Source organism: Equus caballus, chromosome 2 (genome assembly GCF_041296265.1).
Source record: "Equus caballus isolate H_3958 breed thoroughbred chromosome 2, TB-T2T, whole genome shotgun sequence".
NCBI lineage: Eukaryota > Metazoa > Chordata > Mammalia > Perissodactyla > Equidae > Equus > Equus caballus.
Window position 1 is genome coordinate 42,574,710 of NC_091685.1, and position 12,922 is coordinate 42,587,631.

Genomic DNA, 12,922 nt, shown 5'->3' on the forward strand with positions numbered 1-12,922 from the left:
GTGCAACTGTTATTTGACGTTTGAGACCACCTGGGAAGGGTTTAGCACACAGGTGTGTTGAAAAAAGAAATCATCAACTTCACTCTGGGAGCTGAGCTGACATCATGGAGTGGGATTGCCTGGTTTCTCATTCGAACTTGTACGTTTGAACAGATAGGAAAGTTGGTGTCAAATCATTTTGTAGGTAGTAGTTAGAGAGTTAGAAACTTAACAGTAAACATGTATCAGGAGACATTGGGTTCAAGCTGGAGGGAAAATGGTATTGTGGTAAGACCAAGTCAGCTCACCTCCAGATACACTGATTTATTTATTCAACCAGTGATTGTTGATCACCTGCTGTACGTGTCAAGTGCTGTTCTAGGTGCTGGGGGTCTAGTAGTGAACAAATTCCCTCATGTGTTTGGTAACGTATATATCATGTCATGTTATATGATAATAAGAGCCGTGTGTTAAAGTAAAGCAGAGTAAGGTTATAGAGAGTGACAGAGCATTCAGATTGTCTGAGGAAGTCTAATTGGAAGGTTGTCTCCTGGTTGATTAATTAATTAACACAGTCATGCACCACTTAATGACGGCAATGCCTTTTGAAAAGTGCATCATTAGGCAATTTTGTCCTTGTACAAACATCATAGAGTGTACTGAAGGGGAACAAAATTTGCCACCCTAAAATGTGTCTCTTTAACATGAAGATTATTTCAGGCTGATTATTTTAAGAAACAAAAGACTCAGAAAGTTTTTCTTGTTACCTCCCCCTTAACTGCCTAAAAGAATTCAGATTTTAAAAAAACCTGTCTCAGGAAGCAAGCTCTCACCTTAGTATAACATGAACTAGGTGGTAGGCAGGAAGAATCTAGAAAAGCCTGTTCTTTGGGCTCCCCTCTCTGTTCTTGGGTTTCTCTGTGGCCAAACACTTGTTTTCCAAATGTTTGCTCCTTTTTACTTACCTGTGAATTGCCTTCTTTCCCTTTGAACTCCTCACTCCTAACATCTTCTTTTGTCTTTAGCTGAGGATGGTATTTAAGGCGAGGGCTTTGGCCGTTTTGGTGAGTTACTCGGTTCTCCTGGGTTTCTCCCATGTATACATGTTAGTAAACTTTTATTTGTTTTTCTCTTGTTAATCTATCTCATGCCAATTTAATTCTTAGACCTTCCAGAAGAACCTAGAAGGGTAGAGGACAATTTCTTCCTCCTCTATAGTAGTTACACAAACCTAGATGGTATAGCCTAGTACACACCTAGGCTATGTGGTGCTGGTCTTACCGGACCACCATCATATATGCAGTCAGTCATTGACTGAAACATCATTATGCAACGAATGACTGTAATTAACTAACATTGAGATTAAAGTTGTTAGTGTTTTTTGTAATGAATCTCATATTGGTTTCCTGTTGCTGCATAACAAATTACCCCCAACAATAAAATTTACCTCAACTTAAAAAAAAATAATCATTTATTATTGCTCATAGTTTCTGTAGGATGAGAATTAGGAATGGCTCAGCTGTGTGATTCTGACTTAAGGGGCTTTCATGAAGGTGCAGTCAGATGGTAGATGAGGTTGGAGTCATCTTGAAGGCTCCTTCACTCATGAGTCTGGGCTTGGAAGACTCAGACACCTGGGGGCTGGAACAGCTGGGGCTTTTGAGGTGTCTCTCTCTGTTCCTGTGTGGTTTCCCCAGCGTGGCAGCTTCAGGATAGCCAGACTTCTTAATATGGTGCCTCAGGGCTCCAAAGACATGTGTCTGGAGAGGGAGAGCCAAGCAGAAGCTGTGTTGCTTTTTATGCCCCAGCCTCAGAAGTCAGCTTGTATCACTTCTGTGCTATGGGTCAGGACAGTTATGAAGGTCCACCCAGGCTCAAGGGCAGAGAACAGAGACCTGCCTCTCAGTGGAGGAGTGTCTTCGTCACACTGTAAGAGCAGCACGTGGGATGGGATGGAAATACAGTTTATCACAAGAATAAAGCTTCCATGAGTATGTTCTGTTTTTTTTAAATAATGTATGGTCCTTGTCTGTAAAATGAGAGTTTTGACTAGCTTAGATGCTCTAAAGCTTCCTCCCAACTCTAACATTCTCTGATTCTACTACTATTACAGGTGTGGCAGGGAGTGAGTGTTGGGTTGACAGCCACCCAGCTTTTGTAGACATTACTAGGGCACATCAGAGGAGTTAGCTGGTGGGTAAGAGGACTGCTGGACTCTTCTTGCTGGCATCATACACCTTAAGAACTGACACTTCAGTCACTGTTATGTTTCTTTAGGTAATTTTATGGGGGTGGGAGGGGTAGATAACACAGTGACTGAAGCCAGGAGCTGTGCATTATCATGATAGTCGTGAAGAGAGGAAGGTAAAAGAATCAGGGCAGAATCATATCAGAGCTCTCTTCCCCAATTCTCATCCTCATCCTCCTTGGCCTTTGGAAGAAAGGCAAAGGAAAGGAACCAGGGATGAGAACGGTTTGGTATTATTCCTCCGTGACAGTTACACAGCTGCTGTATTTGACCCTAGGAAGGACTTTGTTTAGAAAGGGACAGGCTTGGTTTTGGGCTTCTCTTGTAAGTACCATCGAATCTTTTGGGACAAGGTGGGAAACAGGTCTTTTTTTGCTAAAACTAAGATTTATTTAATATGAAAGGTATCTTTGACTAATCTTCTGAATTTCCAGGTAAGACAGTTGACAAAACATATCATGCATTAATAGGGTCTCTTTTTGGAAAGAATTTAGCCAGCCTCTAGTCTCTGTGTAGGAGAGCGGCTACCTGCCTCACTGTGGCTCCTAGTGGTGGAGAACTAGAGGCATTGGCTGTTGAGGCTTCACAGATGGTACAAGACCCAAATACTCATCTTACACATGGGCACGTGGAAACCCTCAGAGAGGGCTGTGACCTGTACCAGGGGTGTAATTATTTAGTGGCAGAGCCATGTACTCCAAGACAAGTTGTTTTGTGGGAAAATTTTTAACATGGATATACAGCATTCAATCCCTGACACATGCTTTTTCTTCAAAGAGCAAGTATATATATGTGTATATGTAAAATTTCCTTTAGAGGTTTTTTTTTTTTTAAGATGTATAATACCCTTTAATTCCTCTGATATGATTAGATACAAAAGAATGTTTTCTGCACCTAGAGTCCAAGCAAATAATCTTACTTTGAAATCTCACTTGCTCCTCCACCCTTCCTGATTAGCTATGGATTGGGGCCGGATATTTAATTTTCCTAAACCTCAGTTTCTCCATCTGTAGACTCGGCCCAGTGCTCCCTATCTTGGAGAGGGTATTGAGGAGACTTGAGCAGGATGTAGTCCAGGACCCGTCAGTGTCCATGTTGAGACTATGGAAGGTCTTACTCTGAATGGAAAGTGTAGGTTTGAGGTGAGCTAGGGAAAAACGTCAGATCTAGAGAGAGATATGAGAATCATCAATAAAAACGTTTAAATTGTTATCCTGTTTGCTGTTTTTAAGCTATAACTAGTTTAACGAAACTATAAACTAATAATCCTAAAATAATGCTAGTAGATTCAAAGTGTACTTACAGAGTTGAATCAGAATTCAGGAGCAACATACTAGAAATCTTGGAAATACCCACCATGGCTTGCTGGCATGTCTCCTCCTAGACAAATTCATTCTGGTGCTATTTATTGAAAAAGTAGTGCTTTACTCAGGTCACCCTTTCATTAATGTGTTAAATATTTAAAACCAAAAACCAAATGATACTGTTCAAAGAAGTAACAATCCTCCAGCAGGAAATGTGTTTTAGATATGGGGTGATAGGAATCTGTAACAAACAGGATTATATGGATGAAATGCAATAGATTCTCATCTAGTGATTGTCAGTACAAGCCATTAATGAACCTAGGCATTGTGTAATACAGATGTTTGGAAAAGCTTTTATTTCTTCTGCTTGGCATCAGTGTTCTCTTTTTTCACCCTACCCTCTCATTAACATAGGCCCACATAGGTCTTCAGTTTTCTTCTGCTGCCCTGTACCTTCACAAGAGCAGTGTAAATACCCCTCTTACTTCCTGCCTGGTTTGGGCTTACAACTGTTGTATCTCAATTGGGGGAACTGGTTTGCTTACTTGCAGATCTGCGTGCTCTTCAGTCTCTTGAACCAGTAACTTATTAACATAAAATTTTGTGCAGAAAACAGGGTAGAGCACAAGGAGCCATTTTCACAGTGGGAATAATTTTAATACCTACAGTGTTTTCCAAACAGTTATGTAAGAGGACTGAGTAGAAGTCGCTTTTCAGAAGTCCTGGTGAGTTTCTGACTGTGATATGCTAGTTAAAATTCACCAGAGGGAGTTAATTTTGAAAGCTCTCAGCCAGGGGTTAATGCAGAGTTATCTTTCAGCCATTTTTGTAGCATAGCCCCTCTCTTCCTGCTTTTCTTCTCTGCTGCAGACACAGGTCAGATCCGGCACTTGAGATGAGCCAGATTGGGAGTTTCACATACAGACAAAGGAGATAAGCACAGCTTGTTCTTGGAAGGATTTACTCCCAGCCCAGTACTCTTCCAGGTGCTATCCAATTTGATATTCAGAATACTTGTTTAGAGATAGGTACGGCAGGTATTTTATGACTAATTTAAAAGATGAACAAGTTGAGGCAAGAATAAATTAAGTCCTGAGAGTATAGCTTTTACTTGTCCATTTATAGATTTTTGGAAACCGCTTACAATCTTGAAATGCTAACACAGGCAGCAGGTGCCTATTGCACCCCCGATCCGCACCCTGTCCTTGATTTCATTCTCAGGCCTCACTCCATCCCTGAGGTTCCTCAATTCTGTACATTCATCACCCTTGACCCTCCCACCCTAGTTCAAGTATTTGGTGACATATGGTTAGTTTTCCCATCTGTGAAATGGAGATATTAGTAGTCCCTGCCTCGGAAGGTTGTTATGATGCTTAAGGGAGTCAGTGCATGTAGAACCCTTAAGACACTGCCTGGCATATTGTAGCGCTACTCAGTGTTAGCTGTTTTTATTATTATATAGGGTGGTGTTTCCCTACCTTTTTCATATCATGACTCATAACAGTGAAGCTGCTTGCCCTAGGCCCACCCTGCCTGCCGCCCGGAGGGTGGAGAGGATCAGCATCTGGGTAGGCCAGTAAGGCATTCTTTACCCACAGGCACAGGGCTTGGGATGCTCTGACACGGGGTAGGCTCAGCAACAGCATGAGGAACTTTTGAACATATTACTTTATCGTAAGAGAGAATGTTACTGCATTTTGACTCAATTATTTTTATTTCTATTAAATATCTCCCATTTCAAAAGTAACTGTCTATAAATAGCCATGTCGGAATTTCCTTTATGGAACAGAGGAGCATACTAGATCCTAGGACTTCAGAGTTTCAATCTCATATTCTTTCCATTCTACCAAAAATGAGAAATAGAGTCTTCCAGATTCTATTAAAACCCCGGTTTAACAGTCAGTACTGTGTTCAGGTAACTCACTTTTTTAAAGCCAGGAGTTAAATGTTCTCTACTAGGAATTTATAGGTGGGTAATTCCTAATGGTGATAGGAAGTTTCAGCTCAATAATGGAAAACTATAGCAATTCGCCTAAAACCTAAAGCATAATTATGTAAAATGAAAGAGGTGCTAATTATCACTACATTGGCAATCATATTACAATATATAAATGTATCAAATTAACATGTTGTACACCTTAAATTAACACAATGTTATGTCAAAATATATTTCAATAAATAAAATAAAAACTGGAGCACAATTACAAACTAAGCTGTAAAAGCAAAGAACAATCTCCTTGCCATAAACAAATTTATATTTATATTTGGATCTCATCTGGCTATGGGAACTCAGAAATCGAAAAGGACTTGTTTTGTGCTCCCAGGGAACGTGCAGGCAGGTTTATTGGAAACAAACAGCACCAGAGAAACAAGTGCCAACACCCCAAGACCCCTCAGCTCATGCATCTGAGAGTGGCCAGACTGCAAGCCTGTGGAATGTAAAAGTAGGGCTGCTTGGCACCAGGAGCAGTGACCTAGCCTTCTAAATGAACACAGTCTTCTTTCCCTTTCACCCTGGGCATCCTAACTTTCTAATATCTATATACTGTCAGGGACAGAAAAACTAACGGACATAGAAATAATTCATGAGACCTTGCATTTCAACACTGGAAATGCTGAATTTCAGCTCAACTTCTAGAAGGCTGTTAAGAAGCAGACCATGTCTATGAACTTTCATTTAGAAGCTTATAGTACCTGTCTATTTATAGTCTCTAGTGTTAATTATTAAATTAAACTTCTAAAAACGTCGAGGTCTTTTTGAACAGAGTAATAGAGGCAAAGGAGACTGGGAACCTATTTAACAATATGGCCTATTCTAATCACTGACTGCTCTGAGTGGGTTGGCTTTGTTTCACTTTTAAAGGCTACTCTACATTTCTGGTAAACCACAAGGTAAAGGCTGGTCTCTGAGAAGCAGATGTTTTGCCAGTTTTGAGGCCTTGTGGCTTTCCATAGAGAAGTAACAGTACAGGCCACATGAAGCTTTTACTTCCTTTTTTTTTTTTAAAGTGGAGCCGATGGTGCTTTGCCCTTGATAGCATAGTCATTGACATACATTGATAGCAGTGGTCTGTGTTCACCACCAGATGTCAAATTCAGATTTCTGGAAGTAGTTGGTTTGAAATGTCTGTGAGGCATTCAAGCAAGTATTCCCTGTGGGTTTGGACCATAGATTTTTGCCTTAGAAATAGTAGTGAGACTCTTGGGTGATATTTAGAGCCAAGAGAGTAGTGGAGATCATATTGGGAGGGAGTTTGGAGAGGAGAAAGGCTAGAACAAAGCCTTGGGAAGACTTACATTGAGAGGTTGAGTAGAGAATTAAGCCAGGTGATATGAGGAAAATAGGAGTTTGCTGTCATGGAGCCAAGAAGGGCAGCTCTGTTATCAGAGATCAAAATAGACCCTTTGGCTTTTAACAGTCTGTTTCCACTGTGAGCACCTCAGCCCAGGCCCTTGTCATCTCATGGTTTGTTACAATTAAAAATCAAAAACTTGGGAGCTCCAAATGCCTAGTGCTATAGGGAGGCTAGTGGTATAAAATTCCTGTCTCTTCAGAGCTTGTAGACTCTCTGAGTACGTGAGGCCTTTGACAGATGAATGGGAGGGAATGGTCAGGGAAGTTTCGTTTTGGAGTGGGAGGGATTTGAAGTCAGGTTTGAGGTAAGCTGGAGGTTTCTTGAATAGGCTGTGGAGTGGAGAGAGATGATACTGCAGAGTCTGGAGTTCAGACAGAGGTTGCAGCATGGGGCCAGTTGGCACTACTGGACGTCTAGTTGGAAAGGAGGCAGGGACAGGATCCTGGATGGCTTTGAATTCAGGACTAAGGGGTGTAAACACCACCCTAAAGAGGCCAAATAGCTATTCTTTAGGTAGGGCTGGGGAAGGTGATGTGGGCCTCATAGTGAAATCTGTGGCTTTTTTTTTTTTTAGGAATATTAGCCCTGAGCTAACTGCTGCCAATCCTCCTCTTTTTGCTGAGGAAGACTGGCCCTGAGCTAACGTCTGTGCCCACCTTCCTCTACTTTCTATGTGGGATGCCTGCCACAGCATGGCGTGCCACGCGGTGCCATGTCTGCACCCGGGATCTGAACCGGCAAACCCCGGGCGGCCGAAGAGGAATGTGCGCACTTAACCACTGCACCACCTGGCTGCCCCGAAATCTGTGGCTTTGAAAAATTCCTTGGCAGAGGCTTGTAAATGGCCAGAAGGGGAAGATGGGTTAATAGGACAGCTAGTAGGAAAGAGTGGTGAGGGCTTGGCCTGGGACTAGCGCGGGGATGGGCAGGAAAGTAGGCCATTAAAAGACCTTTTTTAGGAAGAGTACTGAGGACTTGGTCATTTGATGTTGGAGCCTACAGGAAAGGGCAGAGTCACAGAGAGTACACCACGACTGAAAATGGCTCTCACCTCCATTCTCCAGAGAACGTGGCAGGCCAGGGCATGGATTTTGGAGCCTAGGTTTGAAGTCTGCCTTTGCCTCTGAGGAGGTGGGTGACCTTGGTCTGGTTCCTTAACCACCTGTGCCTCTCAGCTTCATTGTCTGTAAACTGGAGAGAATAGTAGTACTTCCTTCTAGGTTGTGAGGGTTTTGAATTAATATATGGGAGGCTCCTGCCATGTAGTAGGTACTTAATAACTATTAGTTGAATGGATGATGTTCAGAGTATTACATTATAACAAGTTGAAGAATTAGGATCTGAACTCAAGTTTGCCCAGTTCTACCACATGACCCTGCTGTTCCAGATTCAGTCTTTCTCAGATGCTGCCTTCATTGTGCTGGCCTCTTCTAGTGAAACTGTTGTGTGTCCTTTGGCATCAAGCCCATGTTCAAAGTGCATAGTCCTGGCATTCCGCCATCAGACTCACGCCAGATTGCCTACCTCAATTTTGTGTAGACTTCCCCCTCTCCTATAACCCACTTCCCATTCTTTACCTCTGTATTTCATGGAGGGTCGTGTGTGTGTGTATGTGTGTGTGTGTCCCTGCAAATGCTGTGGGTTCTTCAGGACCTGGGATCTGGCCTGTCTCACTGCCTTGGGGAAGGCATTGTGGATTGCTACAGTCCATCCCTCTTCTTGGCTCCCTTGCTGCACTGATGAGCTGCACTTCACTACTTTATGCTTGGCTGAATTAAATCTCACACTGTTCTGTAATGATTTCACCATCCATTTATCTTACCTGCTAAAAATGAATCACAGTTTTAATAAAGGTCAACGGCTACCTTTTTTTTTTAATTCCTCTCAGTGCTAGGTGCTCAGTAAATACTTAAAGAGTGGATTAATAAGCATTGATTCTTAGGGCTGAGGTTGAGGTCAGGTCCGCGTCATCTCACCCCTGGGGTAGCTCACCAGCCTCTTCAGCTGGTCTCCCTGCATTACAGCTAGTCTCTCCCTTAATCCATGCCGTAGGCCACGGTGCCACCTGAGCAGTCTTTTCATGGAGCACTCATGCTTAAACTTCTCTACTGCTCTACAATTAGGATTATAACTCTTCAGCCTGGCTTTGATTCTCTCTGCAACCTGATCCTCTCTGCCTCTTCAGTCTTATCTTCTGGCATTCTATTCTGCACACCCTGTCCTCCTTGCAGTTCCCAGAATGTTCTGTATGCCCTTCCTGGCTGACTCCTCTGCTTGAGGCCCTGCTGGATCCCACCTGGCAGGCTCATGCTCTTCCTTGTCACTTCCTCTAAGACATCAGTAGGGTAAATTGCTTCCTCCTCCTAGCCCCACCCACCATCCTTTGTTCTGCTGCTGCTTTTCTTTGGGGCCTAGAAATTCATCTATTTACCTGTCTGCCATGCCTGCCAGACTAGAGCTCCTTGAGGGCAGGGCAGTCTCCTTCCTCTCTGTGTGCCCTGTGGAGATGCTCTGCATATAGCCCAGGATGCATGTTGATCTTATGAATGATACTTCTGTCAAGTAACAAAGGTCACCCTTCATCAGACTAAAGGAGGGCTTCTTTCTTGTACCTTGACAGATTTTTCCTCTGAACTATACGAATTATATTGAAAACTGACAATGATGAGTCATATCTTAGAAAGGGGTGAAATCTGAAAATGCAGAAACTCCAGGAATGGAGTAGGAGGTTGCAGATCGGTCTTGCAGGCCAGGGCTGGCTCTTCACTGAATTTGCCCGGCTGGTCTCAAACACGGGGAGTGGGAGGGACTCTCCTCCCGGTGGGCAGGTGATTTATTGGCTGGGAAGCTTCCGCGGTGGTTTAGTTGTGAAACGGCGCCCTGCGAGGTGCAGGCTGATGCCTGGGCCGGGCGGGAGTGGCCGTCCACAATCCCGGGCCGGAAGGGACCACGGGTGTCGTCGGGGCCAGCCCCCCATCTCGCAGCCTGCGGGCGGTGGGCGTGTGTCCGTCGCGTTGCTGACTCTGCCCGCGTGGAGGGAGGATTGGAGACGGAGAGGCCTGGGAAGGGCCCGGAGTGCCGGCTTGGCCCCAGCCCCGCGGGAGCCCTCTGCTCGCGCTCGCCGCGGTAGGGAGGAAGTTTCTCTGCTTTGCTGCCGGGGTTTACTCCTGCTGTTCGGAAGGAAGAAACCGAGATACGTCGCCGGGGTCCCGGGAGGCTCTGGCCGAGGGCCCGACGCAGAGCCCCGGGGTGGGGGCCGGAGCGCAGGGCCGGCGGGCGGCGCGGCGATCCAGGCCGCCTTTTGCAGCCGCCCGCGGCCGCGCCGGGCTCAGCGCGCCGCGCTCGAGCCTCCTCCCCCGGCGGCGGCGGCGGCCGCCCCAGCCCCGCGCCCCCCGCGGCCCTCGCCGCGCGGCCCCGCCGCAGTCACACGCCGAGCCGCGCCGGCCGCCTCCGCCCAGCGCTTTGTGGAGCGGGAGCCGAAGCCGAGTGACAGGCGCGGCCTCTCTCCGCCCCGGACCCTGAGTGCGGCCGGCGCCGGCCCGGCGTACCTGTGGCTGCCGGGCCGCCCGGCCGGCCAGCCGCGAAGTGCCGCGGGGGTCGCGGCACGGGAGCGGGCTTCGAGCCCCGAGGTGGGCGCCGGGGGAGCCTGGGGCTGCCCCACTGCGCCAGGGGGGGGGGCTGTCCGGGACGAATGGGACAAAGTGAAAGTCTCCAGACTGCTAAGGAAATGGGGCGGGGGCGGTGAGGGGCATCAGGAAGAAGGAAGGGGTGCCGATGGTTCTTTATTTGGTGCCTTGGAGCGGCTTTTAATGGCGATGGCGGGGCAGGCCATCTGGGGTTCCGGCTCCCAGTGGGCTTCCGAGATATCGATGCTTTCCTGGTGAATTCTTCCGATTAACGAAAGGGCCTTTTAATCTTCTGGGGTACCCTTCTGTAGAAAAGTCTCCACGTTTGGTTGTTTCCCCCTTTCTGCTCGACACTGGGAAGCTTCGTTCTCAGGTGGAAAGCAGTTATGCCGTTTTATTGAAACACGGAGTATATTTGTTGTTTATACCTTCATGGACCAGTGCGGGGACTGGTGGCACAGAGGGCACGGATTGCTTCTTAGCCTCAGACACAGGATGTCCTCCTAAACCTGTCTGGTGTGTGGTTAGGGTTCTGATGACGGCTCTTCACGGCCTGCCCTGGCCATGAGTCCCAGCTGTGCTGCTGTAATATTCCCCCAGCCTCGCCACTATTCCCTAAGACTTTTTTGCGGTTGTTACTGTGCTGATTGCAGATATCTTTGCTTTGCTGACATCCTGTTTTGCTTTTGGTTTTAAAATCCCATTTGCCGTTTCTTTTTATCACAGAAACGCTTCGTTAAGGGGCTCAGGCAGTACGGCAAGAACTTCTTCAGAATTAGAAAGGAGCTGCTTCCCAATAAGGAAACAGTGAGTACAATTGGACTTTATGTAACTTGATTTTTTGCCTCATTGCTCCTGCTGCTTCTCTGCACTTGATCTTATGAAATGGTTTCCTTTAAGCCTGCGCTGTGCTCAGACTTAGGCTGGCCTATAGGATCCTATTCATTTTACTTCCTTCACTTTTAGTTTTAGCTCATGATTTTAGACAGTAAAGTGACAAATTATGCTTGTCTCCCCAGAAAAAAAGTGGACTTGTAAGAACAGAAAGGTCTTTGGCAACAGAGGGTTAGTGGGGCATAGAGGGGAGTCTGGGGTGTTAGGGAGTTAACATCTAATTTTAATTACAGTGGCCGAAATAGGAAATGTCGTTTATCTCTAGCTTGGATTTGGTTATTGACAAAAGTCATCAACCAGACAGCAGAATTAAGAGGTTTGTAGCTCGCTTTACTTTGGATTCTATTGGGACTTTTTCTTTATTCAATGTTGGTATGTTTTGAAGAGTAGCTTTAACTCGTTAATTTTCCAGCCCTAAAAGTTTGTACTTTTCATTGGGCAGATACACAAGGATTCTTATAAATTGCTTAAATGAGGCTTTTAAAAAATTACTTTGATGTTTCACAAAGCTGAGAGTCAGATCTTGCTAAACTTGGGGTGGGAGGGTTTGCTGAGGAAACTTCAGAGTGAAGTTGTATGAAGAGAATGCTAGCAGGGAATTCGGTCTCCTTTACCAGCAATTTGCTACAGGTGATAGTGGAGGAGGGTAGGAGAGAGTCCTTCTGGCAGCCAAGGAAAGGGGAGCCTGGGAGTGGAGTAGGACCAGCCGCTTGCCAGAGTCTGGTGGAAGTGGAGCCCAGTAAGCAGCAGTGTTCTTCAGAACTTGGGGCTGGAGGGTGAATATTTAGGCATGGAGCTGCTTTTTTTAGGGGGGCTGGAAAGAGGGAGTGTGAGAGAGGAAGTGGATGAAGAATATCCTTTATAAAAGCAGGTGGGTTGTTTTGGTTTTTGGTTTCTAATTGGGTGTTGTTTATTGCATTCCTCTGTTCCATTTTCATTCTTTTATTCTGGGTGGTGGTGGTGGTTTTAATGAACTGTTTCTCGACACTTTCTGTATAGTTCCTTATGAACACTGATAACCCATAATAGGGAAGAAGGGTTCTGAGGTTTCAAGTATAGTCTCATATAAATTGGTGGTTTGCATCAATCAATCATAATTAGATTAAGCTTTTAATATTTATTATACATCTCAATATGCTGAGATGGGTCATTTTGAGAATGGTAAAAAAAAAAAAGTAACTGTTTATAGACATTAAACTAAAATATATTGTAATCAACTTATTTTTTGCTCTTTCCAGAACAGATTTGAAAGAGATATTTAATGTGGAACAGTGAAAGAAGTGATTTGACCTAATGTGATGGGCCAGATTATAACCTCTCAACTGAAGTTTTATCTATCCCTGTGCTCTGCTAAAAGTTGCAAACCATGAAGAATTTGATATAAGATAGTGCTCAACAATTATTTTATTTTTCTGCTTAAAAAATAAACTTATAGTAGCAAGATTAAGCATTAATCTAAAATCTGTCTAGCTTTTGGAAATGCCAGACAATTTTATCTAGTGGTTTATCTCTCCA

General features: G+C 44.9%; 1 protein-coding gene across 18 annotated transcripts in view; it reads left to right on the forward strand.

The window, feature by feature from the left end:
* Window positions 1-12,922, forward strand: part of RERE (arginine-glutamic acid dipeptide repeats) — a 402,750-nt gene that overhangs the window by 329,497 nt on the left and 60,331 nt on the right. For 13 of the 18 annotated variants that reach the window (XM_023635850.2, XM_070260991.1, XM_070260987.1 and 10 more), the window contains one exon: window positions 11,240-11,320. In XM_023635850.2, coding sequence (XP_023491618.2) covers window positions 11,240-11,320 — 81 coding nt within the window. Of the gene's footprint in view, window positions 1-9,549; window positions 10,014-10,217; window positions 10,517-11,239; window positions 11,321-11,387; window positions 12,279-12,922 lie in introns of those variants that run through there. The other 5 variants (XM_070260994.1, XM_023635857.2, XM_023635856.2 and 2 more) reach the window with 5 other exon arrangements.